The 13320-nt window shown below is 60.5% G+C and overlaps 1 protein-coding gene across 2 annotated transcripts in view; it reads left to right on the top strand.

Moving 5' to 3' along the window:
- Positions 1 to 13320, top strand: part of VAV2 (vav guanine nucleotide exchange factor 2) — a 187869-nt gene that overhangs the window by 31537 nt on the left and 143012 nt on the right. For both annotated transcript variants that reach the window (XM_055541592.1, XM_055541591.1), the window contains exon 2: positions 6140 to 6256. In XM_055541592.1, coding sequence (XP_055397567.1) covers positions 6140 to 6256 — 117 coding nt within the window. The remainder of the gene's footprint in view (positions 1 to 6139; positions 6257 to 13320) is intronic.

Here is a 13320-nt window from a genome sequence, read left to right as displayed (position 1 = left end):
GCCACTCGGGGTGTGGCCACTCGGCAGCTCTGTGTGGCTGACCAGGAGGGATTGTTCCCTGTGTGCAGATCACTGGCCCTGGAGGGGCCGTGGGGGCCTGGCTCCCTCCTCGCAGGGCGTGGGGGCCCAGCGACGCTCCGGGCTCAGGGACTCCGGGGCCTCCTGGGGCAGGTGGCCCCTCCCGAGTCACGGTTTCTGTGTGTGGATCCCGCCTGTCAAGCCCGAAGGTGGGTTCCTGCCGTCTGCGTCTCCCCAGCATCCCCGCCAGACTCAATTGTCCTGCAAGTATTATTTTCAGGATGGGGGGACACATGTACACCTGTGGCTGATCCATGTTGGTGTGTGGCAAACACCATCAGAGTATTGTAAAATAATTATCTTCCAATTAAATAAATAAATAAAAAGAAATAACTTGTTGTCTCCCTGCTCAGAAACCTATAAACTGTGAAGGTTGCTTACAGGTCCAGCAGTCTGGCCTTGAGGTTACCATGGCCCCGACCTGTTCCCAGCTGTGTCCCGTCCTCGCGAGTGACCTTGCACAAACTAGGCGGCCTCTCGCGACCTCTGTCTCTTCACCGGTAAATTAGGACTCACGCTAATGACTGTGAGGCTGTGAGCAGCCTAGCCCTGAGCCCGGAGCTGGCACCATGGAAACCCTTGCTACATGGGAGCTTTGGAGAGTCTCAGGAGCCAATGTGAGGTGCCCGGGGCCCCCGGACCCTAGACTGTAGCAGTCGATTTAACAAGCGCACGCGGTTGGGGGCAGGGGGTGCCAGGTCTGCTCGGAGCAGTGAGTCGCGTCCCAGTGCCCGGGGCGAGGCGCCTCCCTCACGGCCCAGCACAGCTCCCCGGGGGCTCCCGGGGGCAGGGCAGCCAACCAGGCCCAGCACGGCTCCCTGGGGGCTCCCAGGGCAGGGCAGCCAGCTAGGCCGGGCACCTTGGCCCTGGGCTCGGCCTTGGGCAGGGCCTGCAGTCATCATGCCTTTTGTACCCTGTTGGGCAGGAGCTTGGATGCCCACCCGTGGTTGAGCCTCACTTTGTCCGTCTGGGCAACGAGGGCTTGCGTCACAGGCAGTCAAGGGCTTTGTCCTTGGAGTGGGGCCGCGGTTACCCACCTCCTGAGCCCTGTGGGTGGTTCCCATGCCCCCTGTTGCCCCGCGCCTCGGGTCCTCCTTTGCACCTGCCCCTTGATGCTGAGGTGTAAGCGCCTTGCACATGTGAGTGTGCTGCGGGGTGGACCTGCGGTCTGGGGCTCCCATCCCAGCCCTGCCTGGGGGACAGCAAGCCCCCCAGGGGAGGACTTGGGTGACCAGAGGGGCCCCAGCGGCCTGAGGGCTGTCCACCTGTGGGGCAGGGCCTCCACATCTCCTTCTTGGAGTGGGGCTGTCCCTGGTCGGTGTGTGGGCCCCAGTGGAACTGCTCGAGCTGGGCCAGGAAGCCTCCCTGTCCCCTCCCAAGGGTGCGCGGGGGCCTGCGGGCTCAGATGCGGCCCCGGCCCTCTCGCCCAGTACCCCCGCACTGGGCCACAGGACGGCTAAGTGACAGCTGACAGTGAGCAGCAGGCCTGGGCTGCCCCGGCCGGCTGCGCCTGGGGCGGTGGGCGCCTGGCCGTGGAGCCGGTGAGCTCACACTAACCTGATTTCAGCCCGATTAGCTCCAAGGAGGCCAACCAGGGCCCGGGATTAGAGGGCGAGGCGTCCAGGACACAGGCGGCTGGTCTCTCGGCGGGCTGGCCCGGCTCAGCAAGGGACGGCTGGGGGCCCTCCCTGGGGCTGGGGGCGCCCACACCCCCCAGGGTGCCCCACACAGGTACAGCGGTGCAGCCTCCCTTCTGGGCCACTTGTCACGGGGCCAGTTTTCCAGGGACAGAGCCTTGTGTGGCCACCCTTTGTCGATTCCCCACAGGCGGAGGACAGAGAATGCCGCTTGTGCCTGAAGCCCCGGGGGCCGCCCAGCCGTCAGGCCTCGGGCCACAGGACGAGGAGGGGCAGCTCCCGGCTGCAGTCTGGCCCCTGGCCCCCAGCCCTCGCCCTCGGCTGTCTCTCTCCCAGAGCTGGAAGCCGTTCCTGGCGGGGGGACAGACCAGAGGCCCTGCCTGGCCAGGCTCCAGCCACGTGCCCTCTGGGGACCCGGGGTGGCAGGGTAGGGGAGCCCCTGGGCCTTAGTTTCCCTGATTGTACAGTGAGGGAGGCAGTGGTGTTATTGCTTATTCAAACCCGGCCCCTTACAGGGGTGCAGGGGAGGCTGCTGGTGAGCTCCCAGACAGACCCGGGACTCTGGGAGGCTGGCGGTCACCCCTGTTGTCTCGAAGGGCCTTCACTGCTCTTGAAGTGGACGTGGGCTCAGATCTCGGCTTGGGTGCCTTCTGACCGGGAGCTGAAGTCCTCCGCCGTCTAGGCCTCAGTGTCCCTACCTGTGCAGTGGGGCTGATTGCTGGAGGGAGGGCGGGGGTGCAGTGTGCTGCCAGGCGCGGGGGCACCCCCAGGAGGATGCTGCCTGGGTGCTTTCTCCGCACCCGTCTTTCCCTGATGGTCGAGTCCCAGGCCAGCCCAGGCTGGACCAGGAGCCACTGAGAGTGGTTCTGGAAGGCCAGGGGCCCGCGTGCCCACGGTGGAGGGCAGGGGTGGGCAGGCCAGGCAGATGCTGTGCCCACGACGCGCCTGCCCCCTTCCGAGACCCGAAAGGAAGCCTGGCCTTGCCGGCTGCGATTGTGGTTGGGAGCTGTGTAATTAACTCTAAAAATGGGAGGCTGAGGAGGAATTAAAATAAGGGCTTAGTGGAAATTAGAGACGAGTGGTGTGCAGAAAAGCCTGGAGCCAGGCTGGAAGCTGCAGACATCCTGCAGGGCAGGGGGGAGCACGGGGTCTGATGCTGCAGGCCAGGGCAGGGGGTGTGGGTAGGGGGTTTAGGGGGGCCCGGGGGGTGGGTGGCTCGGGCTCAGATGCGCCCCTGGGTCTGCAGGCTGCTCTCAGGGGTGGGATGGGGGTGAAGCAGCTGAAGGCAGGGTCCTGGGTGTCTGCGATCTGATGGCGGGACGGGCTCTCTCGGGGTCGGGGTGTGAGCCTCGGTCCCAGGCCTCCCCCAGCTCCTGGGGCTTCCTCGGCTCCCAGAGCGCCTGCTCAGCCGCTGCCTCCGCCGTCACACAGCCTCCTCCCTGTGTTGGTTTCTCTGTGACTCTGTTTTGTGAATTACATTTTTTTTTTTTATCGTAGTAAAATACACAAACCTTAAAATTGCCATTTTAACCGTTGTTCAGCGTACAGTTCAGTGGCATCGAGTGCATTCACGGTGCTGTGTGATCGTCACCGCCAGCATTTCCGGGACTTGTTCTTCTTCCCAGACTGAAGCTCTGTCCCCACTGAACACTCAGTGCCCGCCCCAGCCCAGCCCCCAGCCGCCTCCTGTGTCTGTGGACTCTGGTCCTGGGCCCGCATGTGAGTGACCCCCTGCAGGGCCTGTCCTTCCGTGTCTGTGTTCTTCAGAAAGGTCAGGTGAGGGAAGACAAAGACGGGGCTGTTCCGGGGCCACGTGTTCAAACCAGTAGCTGTAGCCAGTTTTGCAAGTAAATTTAAATTCATTAGAATAAAGTGAAATTACAAGTGCGCTTGTTTGGTTGGACTGGCCACATCTCCAGAGCTCAGCAGGCATGCGTGCCTGATGCCGCTCCACTGGACCGGGCTCACAGGGCGTTTCCACCCTTCCAGAAAGTTCTATTGGAGGATGCTTTTCCAGGTTCATGGAGACAAAAGGGACTTGACTAAAGTCACCTGTGATCCAGGATTGAACTCTGGGCCAGGACTGGTTTCTACCAGGATGTCTTGGTTGTCCTTTATCTGGTAAAGAAATGCTGAGTGCTGTCTAGAGATGAGGTCATGTGGGGCCTGTGTTAATGTCCTGATCTTGACATTGGTGTTGTGACTGCGGGGGGGCGTCCTCGTTCTCAGGAGGCACACTCAGGGCGTCTGCAGTGTGCTCTCATGTGTTCAGAAAAAGTGCACACACAGAGCTGCAGAGATACACACTGATGCACACAGATACATGCCCAGACACACACACGCAGATACATACTGAATACACGGGTTCACACGGATAAGCACATAGAGATATACACACAGAAACACACAGATACACAGATACACACACAGGTACACACCCAGATACACACACCCACAGATACACACACAGGTACACGCAGAGACACACACATAAACACACAGACAAACACATAGAGATATACACACAGAAACACACAGATACACAGATACACACACAGGTACACGCAGAGACACACACATAAACACATGGACAAATACATAGAGATATACACACAGAAACACACAGATACACAGATACACACACACAGGTACACGCAGAGACACACACATAAACACACGGACAAACACATAGAGATATACACACAGAAACACACAGATACACAGATACACACACACAGATACACACCCAGATACACACACCCACAGATACACACACAGAAATACACAGATACACGCCCAGATACACGCAGAGACACACAAACACACAGATACACACACACAGACAGACACTGATGCACACAGATACACGCCCAGATACACACACCCACAGATACACACACAGATACACGCAGAGAGACACATACGAACACAGATACACACACACAGATACATACTGAAATACACATAAACACATGGACAAACACATAGAGATATACACACAGAAACACACAGATACACGCAGAGACACACACACAAACACACAGAATCACACACACACACAGACACCGACACACACAGATAAGCACATAGATGCGTGTACACACGCAGACCCACACACCCGGTTCCCCCCACAGGCAGGGAATAATTAACAGGCCACGCGCACTAAGCCGGTGTTGTCTCTGACCAGTGACCAGCCCAGCAGAGGGAGGAGGGGCGCCGCGTGGAGGCTGCTCTGGGGCCGGGGTGATGCCCGCTGGGGGCGGGTGGGCAGGAAGATCCACATCTGCTGGGCTCCACGTGTCCCCTGGGAGTCCTGCGTGCAGCTTGGTTGATGCTGTGCCTGCCGTAGCCACTTATTCTGGCCTGGCCTTCCTCTGTCCATTTGTTCAAGTTTCTGGTGAGCAGTCCCAGCATCTCTGCAGGTCTCTTGAAGCTGAGCTGTTGGGCCCTTGAAAGTGAAAGTCGCTCAGTCGTGTATGACTGTTTTCAACCCCATGGACTACATGCAGTCCATGGAATTCTCCAGGCCAGAACACTGGAGTGGGTGGGCATTCTCCAGGGGATCTTCTCAACCCAGGGATCGAACCCAGGGCTCCCGCATTGCAGGCTGATTCTTTACCAGCTGAGCTCCGTCCCTTAGAGGGGTTATGATGGGGATGATGGGTCTGAAACCCTGGCTTGGTGTTCAGCTGTGTGCACCGTGGTCCTGACCTTGTGGGCACCACGCCGAGGTGGACTGGTGGGGGGCTGGTGGCTCTACATACCTAACGCCCGCTCTGTGCCACGGGGGCAGGCCATTAACTCCGCCAGGCGTGTCCTGCTGGGGCATCAGGCCTCAGGAGCCTTGGTCCAGCTGCAGGTACTGGACAGGACCCGAACCCAGGGCCCTGTGACTCTGAGGTCTGCGTTCCAGGCCGCCTCGTCTGCTGCCCCCATCTTTCCCGGCTCCTTCTCCACGGGGACTGGAAGCCAGTGACCCTGTTCAGCTGCCCACCCACCACCTGCTGCCCTGGCTGTGTTGCCCGCGTGGGCTGGGCACGCAGATGCTGGGTTCCTGGGTGCTGCTCTGGAGTTTGATGCCGGCCTTCGTGCTCCCCCACCTTCCGTGTGTGCCCTGCGCCGCTCCAGGGCTCTGCGTGGCTTTCGTGGCCTTTGTCACGCGTAGAGTAACGGGGATGTGTCTGTGCCGGGGAAGGCAGTGTGCACAAGTGTGTGTGCGTGCTCCGTGCCTGCTGACTCAACTCCAGTCTGTTTTGTTCCAACTCTGGTTGTCTTGAGTTGGGACGTGTGGCTCCACAGACAGGGTTACGGGGCACACGGCGTCTGCTCTGAGCCGGGCGGCGCCGGGAGGCAGGGTTTGCTGCTGTTGATGTTACTGCCCTGCAGACCGTGCAGCTTGAATGACGCTCCCTTCTCTCCTCTAGTTCCTCTGTTTGAAGAACATCCGCACCTTCCTGAAAGTCTGCCATGACAAGTTTGGACTCAGGAACAGCGATCTGTTTGACCCCTTCGACCTCTTCGATGTCCGAGACTTCGGGAAGGTGAGTGGCCTCTTTCCGGGCTGGCCCCGTCCGCCCGGGCAGAACTCCGTGGGCAGGGGCAGGCCGGGCTGTGTTACAACCGGAGGAGGCGCTTCGGGAGCTGGGGCTGCGGGACGGCTCCTCCCGCCTTCTCAGGTTGTTCAGAGTGAAGTCAGGGCATCATGACCCCAGGAGGATGGAGGGAAGGAAAGCTGGCCTGGATGAGTCCAGACCCGGGGTCCAGCCCTGCCCTGGCTTTTCCAGTTGAGCGACCCTGGGCGTTTGCTTCCTGCCCTGAATCTCCCACCCTTTCTGGGCGAGCAGGCACCAGCTTCGTGGGCCGGGCCCAGATGGGCAGGTACGGCGCTTACTGCGGTGTGCTGAGAAGGGAGCTGTCGCGTTATGCCTGAGACAAGTGGGGCTCTCTGGCTCTGAGCAGCGTCGGGCGGGGACAGATGATTATGTGAACTCCTCGTCCCTGGAGCTGATGCCCTGGGTCCGTGGCAGAGATCGGGCAGCCTCCCTGCTTTCTCAGCAAGTGTCCCCGGCGACTGTCGTGCAGAGTCCTGGCAGGGCCAAGGCCGGGCGGGCGTGCAGCGCACCGTGGCTTCCTGGTGAGCCTGGGTCCACAGTGTCCATGCAGGGCGTCACGTTCCATCCGGAAGCCAACAGTTCCCGGGTGCCTCCTTTCAAAAGATGGAGTCAGGACGTGAGACCTTGTTGATGGATTGAGCCGAGGCTTGAGTCAGACCTGGCTCCGTGGTGCAGCTGTCCCCGGGTCCCCACCTGCTCTTGGGGGGCCCTTCCCTCCGCCGTCAGGGCTGGCTTTGTGAAACGGGCACTTCCCGGACTACCCAGGGACGAGCTTTCACCTGCCTACGGGAAGTTATCAGAGGATGTTTATTGCCTGCTTCATCTGAGGACCATTATCAGGGACCTGGTGTTTGAGGAAGTGTTCTGTGAACACGTGATTTATGAAGCGCAAGGGGAATTTTGTATTTGCAAATGCTGAGAAGTCAGTTCCAAGAGGAGCTCATCTGAGGTGCCGCAACGTGTCAGATTAGCATCGATAGCTCGGACTTTCCCATAAGCCACCTGGGCCTGACGGCCCTCTTCCTCGGTTCTGAAAGTCCGTAGACGTGAGGCTCGGGGCCAGCTCCGTGTCTGCAGCAGCAGTTAGAGGCCTCTCCCCTCTCTTGAGTGACTCTCCCACGTCCCTCTGGCTGCGAGGCATTCGCCTAGGCCTCTGAGGCTTCCAGGCTTCCCTCTGCTTGGCGGGAGCCTGTGCCGGGCTCTTTCCCATCAGTGAGCGTCTCAGTCTCCACAGACTTGCTTTCAGGGGGATTAGAGCCTCTTTCCCGTTTTTACTTCTTGTGACCAGCGGTGCCCTGGGCAGCGGGAAACCAGTGGCTCTGCACTTTGGGGGAGGCCTTCAGAACACACACACATGCACACACACGCGCACACACACATACACTTTTTATAAACACTCACACACACAACTGGTGTTTAAAATAATTGCATAGAGAAACAGGATAAACCTGGCCAAACCCATTCCTCGGCCAGCAGTGAATGCAGAGTGCCTGGCCTATGTGACGTGATGTAAAGGTGGACGTAAATTTGGATTAAATTCTCGTCACGTGGTCTGCCATCTGCGGCCAAGCACTTGGAAAGGGGGTGCCCCTCGTGGTTGTCAGCGGTTCCCGCAGGCAGTTTGAGCCCTGGGGGGATGTGCTTGCTGCCCACAAAGGGGGCTGGCCGCTCTGGGAAGCTGCAAGTGGGCAGTGGGTTTGGGCTCTGAGTCAGGGCGTGAAGCTGCGGATAGACTGGGGGCGCCGAGGGGCCTTGGTTCAGCCTCGCCTCCTGTAGGGAGGCTCCAGGGAGGACAGAGCTGCCCTGAATCTGCCCCTGCTTTTCATGTCGAGTCGGATGGATCTGCTTCAAAATCTGGTTGCACTTACTGGCGGCTGACCTTGGCAGATGGCACAGCGATGCTGACCTGCCTCGGCTGGCCGAGGACCGGGGGTCAGGGAGCCTGCCCCGTGCCCGGCTGCAACGGGTGCTCATTAAACAGCGATCCGGCCGCAACGGGTGCTCGTTAAACACGATGCTGCCGCCTGGCCCCGCCCGCCCCCCAGGTTCAGTGGATGGGAAACTAGACCAGCACGGGTGGCTGGCGGCCTCCTGTCTCAGGTCTCCTGCGTCCTTTTATTCACGCCGCCCTCCAGAGCCCAGCCTGGCCCTCCTGCTGCCCTCGTGTCTGTCTGGCTGCACGTCCGTGTCCTGCCCACCTCCCTCCCTGCTTTGTTTTCTGAGCGCAATGAAGCTGTGGTCGGCACCCCGAGATGAGTGGGATGTGGGGCCAGCCAAGGCTGGGGCGCCGAGACACGTTTCTCTCCATGTGGGGGCCACTGACCAGCGCCTGCTTTGCTGGGCTCGTCCCGCTGATGTCTGGGGACGGGACCCCCTGGAAAGCACACACGAGCCAGGCCCTGGCTCTGCACCGCCGCCTGCCCGGCTCCGGGTCACAGACACGGGGACTGAAGCCACCCTGGGCAGCTGGGCAGGGCAGCTGTGGACGGGCGGCAGAGCCGGGCTCCAGCCTGCGGGACGAAGCACAGCCAGGCTGCTCACTCAGGTGTGACTTCCCAGGCCGGCCTGGGGGGGACATCCGGTGACACTGGGCAGGTGGCTCTGCGCACAGAGATAGCAGGCACTCACCGAGGGCCACACGGCCGATTCGCCTTTTGCCCTCCGGGAGCTCTGCCCCGTGGGGTCACCTGCTCGGTCCAGGTGGGCCTGTGGTGCTCGGAGGTGTCAGACCACTACGGTGTGATGGAGACTCTGCCCTCCCTGGCCCTCGCTGCTGGCCTGGTCCCTGCCGGCCGGACCTGCCTGGAGCCCCTGTGGAGAGTGACCCTTAAGTCGATCCCCAGACAAGGGGACAGGGCTTGGGGTCAGTTGTGGTCTCCCATAGTGGGCGGGCAGAAATTTGAGGACACTGTTCCTTTCTCAGTTTGCCTGGTCATCCTCTGCTTACACCCTAGGATTCAGGAATGGAAAGGATCCTTATGGTATGGCTGTCTCAGGCTGGTTTAGAATTTTCCAGATTTTTTTTTTTTTTGCCATTATTCAGGAGGTTTGTAAAGCGTTCAGGTTCTGTCTGGGTTCTGGGTATCGTTCTTTTCCTAAGCAGCTGCCTCCCAGCGTCCCAAGTCTCCCGGCATTGTTGGGAGTCATTCCTTGAGAAGGGAGTGTGCATGCTCAGTCATGTCTGGCTCTCTGCAGCCCCATGGACTGTAGCCCACCAGGCTCTTCTGTCCATGGAGTTTTCCAGGCAAGAATACTGGAGAGTGGGTTGCCATTTCCTACTCCAGGTGGGGAAGGGAAAAGGCATTCATTCCTTGGTTCCTCCACTCCTCTATTACATTCAATAAGCCCCAAAGAATTTTTTAAAAATTAATTAATTTTTTAATTGAAGGATAATTGCTTTACAGAATTTTGTTGTTTTCTGTCAAACCTCAACATGAATCAGCCATGGGTATACATATGTCCCCTCCCTCGCCCGCAAGAATTTATTAAATGCTTACTAAGCTCAAGGTAAGATGGAAAGACTTGCATGACCTTTGCCCTCTGAGGGTCCCCCACATTAGTTGCTGTGCAGTTCATGGTAGAAGGAAGAGTGGGAAGGTGAAGGCTCTAAGCTCTCCCCTGGAGCTGCCTGGTGCTGGCCTGCTGTGCAGCTGTGACCACCCTGGGGCCTGTCTTCTGGACTTGAGTGTGGGGTGGGTCACTCAGGACTTGGCTGCAGCTGAAGCCCCTGTGGTAGGGGGTGATCAGCCCTCCCCAGCAAACCACTTTGTGGAGTCTGGCTGATTCGCGGGCATTCTTCCTGTTTCCAGAACCAGCGGGGCCCTGGGCTTCCCCTTCCCACCTTCCCTTTTGGGCGGGTGCGGAGAGGAGCTGATGCTTTGGGGTGTATGATGTTCTAGAAAGTATTTTCCCTGACCCCAGGCTGGTGGAGCTCTCCCTGCTCCCCAGCCGGGAGGACCCTTGGCAGATTCCTCAGTGGGACAGCAGGCAGGTGGACCCAGAGACCCTCGAGGCCTCCGGGAGCCCTGGGTGCAGGCAGCCCGCACTCATTTGGAGCATGGCGATCGACGGGGCAGGCGGGGCCCAGGGGGTGCTTCCTGTGGGTTAGATCAGACTTCCTGCGGATCTTCCTGTGGATCCTGTGGATCGGACTCCAGGTAACTTGGACTCTGAGGTTTCCTTTCTGCAGAGTAGAGTGGGGACAGGATGGCCCAGGGCGTGGCCGTGTCGTGGACTCAGCCAGGAAGCGAACATCCAGGTCCTGCCGTTTTTATTAGCGGTCTGGTCCTTTTCTTGGTCACCCACCCAGCAAGCTCAGCAGGAGCAGAGGGATCCAGAAAGCTGGTTCTGAATCTTATTTTTTTTTTGGCTCCATCCCTGGTATTTCCCCAGGGGTCACATTAGAGATGTTAGGTTTCTCCTCATACCCGTCCTGTATGGGGTATGATTTGGGGGACCTTTGAGCTAAGAGGTGAGCGTGAGCTGAGGGCCTGAGCTGGGAGCCGGCCTGCCGCCGAGCCCGGGCCCTGCTCCTGCCCCGATGGCATATGCGTCCTTCTCGGGTGTCCCCCCGTGTCCTGTCCCGGGTGTCTGGCTGGTGCGCGGGGCCCGGGAAGGGAGGGCACGTGGGAAGGCCACGTGGGCTGCGTCTTCGCAAGACTCCTCGGTGTGGAAGCGGGCTGGCGGTTTGGATGGAGGGTCCTGGCGAGGTTGTAGGGTTTCTGCAGCTTCCCTCTGATGTTTTGACCCTGGAGCCTCAGATGGCTGTGGCCGCAGAATGCCTGCCTCGTCTCCTCGCTGTGAGCTGGGCTTCCATCACCTTCCCACCCAGCCCCCTGACGCTGGCACTTAGTGACCCCCTTTACAGACCAGGAGGCGGTGGCTCCGAGGGTCAGTGGACCCCTCTGGGCCGCATGGCCGACCGTGTCCCTGGCCTGGGAGTTTGTTGGTTCCACAGCCTCTCTGCCCTCACTCCCCTGGCCGGCCTCCCAAGGCGGGTGGTGAAGTTGCGGCTTCACCAACACAGTGCCCGGTCCTGGCCTTGCCGCTGGGTCCGTCCAGCCCCAGCTGGTGACCTGGGCTGGCGACTTTCCGGGACTTAATTTCCTCATCTGGAAAATGGGGACAATCTTGCCAGCTCTCCCTGTGATTGGATCCCGTGGGCTCTGTTGCAGGCAGCTCGCCGTGTGGGCTGGAGCCCGGTGGTCACTGAGCAGAGTTTGCTTTTCGTTTTCGTTATAGTCCTTTGTGAACAGCCACCGCCGGCCACGTGTTCACTTGCACTGTGAAGCCGGGGGTGGAAGTGAGAACGCCTTCCAGGAGGCGAGTCTGTCCTCTGGGTGGACAGGAGCAGGGAGGGGGGCGGGGGCTTCTCCTGAGTGGCCTGGGAGCCGGGGGTGGACCCCAGCCTGCAGGAGGCCGCGGGCAGTCAGTCCCCGGCTCAGGGCGGGCCTGGTCGCCCTTCCCGGGACCCTCCCACCTTCCTGCCCGGCACACTCACTCTCGTCGCTGGCTTTCCCGCAGTCTGACCCTCGGCCCGCAAGGCTCTCCCTGCAGCCTCAGGGCCTGCGCTTGAATCGCTGCTATTTAAAACGGCGGGGGTGCCTCCTCTGCCCCGTGATGCCCACCTTCCGGCTGTTTCCTTCCTTACTGGGGCTGCGGCCACAGCCCCCGGCTGGATCACGAGCTTCCTGGCTGTACAGACTTTTGTGCTTTGTTTACTGATGTCTCTGGGTGCCGAGAGCCCCACCTGGCATGTGGGGCACTGGCCCATCTTTGCGAGACTCAGTGGGTCTTATCGGAGGAGCCAGCGAGCTGTTGGTGGGGCCAGAGTGACGGCGGGACACCTCCCCAAAGGCCCGGCCAGGCACCTGGTCAGGGGACCCAGGCTGGCCCAGGTGGCCCCGCGGAGGTCTTCCCTGGGGTGCTGCCCGTCTCGGGGCGCCGATTCCAGCTTGGTCTGGCACAGCGTCCCCGCCTGCCCCCAGCCCAGGGTGCTGCAGCCTTGCCGGGTCAGCTCGGCTCACTTTAGCCGCCCCTCCGCCCCCTGTTTTGAGAAGAAGGTCTGTAAGGCGGTGTCTCTCGTTTGAGTTAAAGAGCAGAGCACACCCTCTAACAAATGGGTTCAATTCTTCTATTTATTATTCATTGAAGTATTTTGCTAGGCTCGGAAACTTCCGATGCGGTTGAACCTGGCTGTCAGCAAGGCCGGGGGCGGACGACGGGCCCCTCCTTGAATTAGCACACGAGGTGGGGGGCCCAGCGGTGCCTCCAGGGGCCGGCCTCGCAGGGAGCCCGCCCGCCCCTCCTCCTGCCGGTGGGGTCACCACATGCGTGGACCCCGCGCAGTGTGCGCCGGGATCTCTGCATCCAGGAGCTCCTGCTGACTTCAGGGGCCTCACGGGGTGAGGAAGGGAGCCGAGGCCCAGAGGGAACATGCCTCTGCTTGTGTCTGGTGGAGCTCGGGGGTTGTTCAGGGGGAAGCCAGGAAGACAGCATGGAGGGGAGGCAACGAGGAGGCTGGGAGGGGGTGTGGAGGCTGGGAGGGTGATGTGGAGGCCGGGGGGCAGCGAGGAGGCCGGGAGGGTGATATGGAGGCTGGGGGGCAGTGAGGAGGCTGGGAGGGGGGTGTGGAGGCTGGGAGGCAGAGAGGAGGCCGGGAGGGGGGTGTGGAGGCTGGGGGGCAGTGAGGAGGCTGGGAGGGGGGTGTGGAGGCTGGGAGGCAGAGAGGAGGCCGGGAGGGGGGTGTGGAGGCTGGGAGGCAGCGAGGAGGCCGGGAGAGCTATCTGGGTAGAGGCCACAAAGAGGCCTCAGTCAGGATGGGGCGGAGGGGACCTAACTCTCAGCTCTTTAAAGGACGCAGGCAGTGAATTCCCTCACACGGTGGATTTTAAGCCATCTTCCCCGGGGACCAGGTGGAGGCAGAAGGCAGGGTCCTGCTGAGTCGAGCGAGTCCACTTTTACGTTTTCCCTCTTTGCTCTTGCCTGACACT

The sequence above is a fragment of the Bubalus kerabau genome, chromosome 11 (genome assembly GCF_029407905.1).
Source record: "Bubalus kerabau isolate K-KA32 ecotype Philippines breed swamp buffalo chromosome 11, PCC_UOA_SB_1v2, whole genome shotgun sequence".
In the NCBI taxonomy this organism is placed as follows: Eukaryota; Metazoa; Chordata; class Mammalia; order Artiodactyla; family Bovidae; genus Bubalus; species Bubalus kerabau.
The sequence above is the reverse complement of the archived record's forward strand: the minus strand, read 5'-3'. Positions and strand labels throughout refer to the sequence as shown.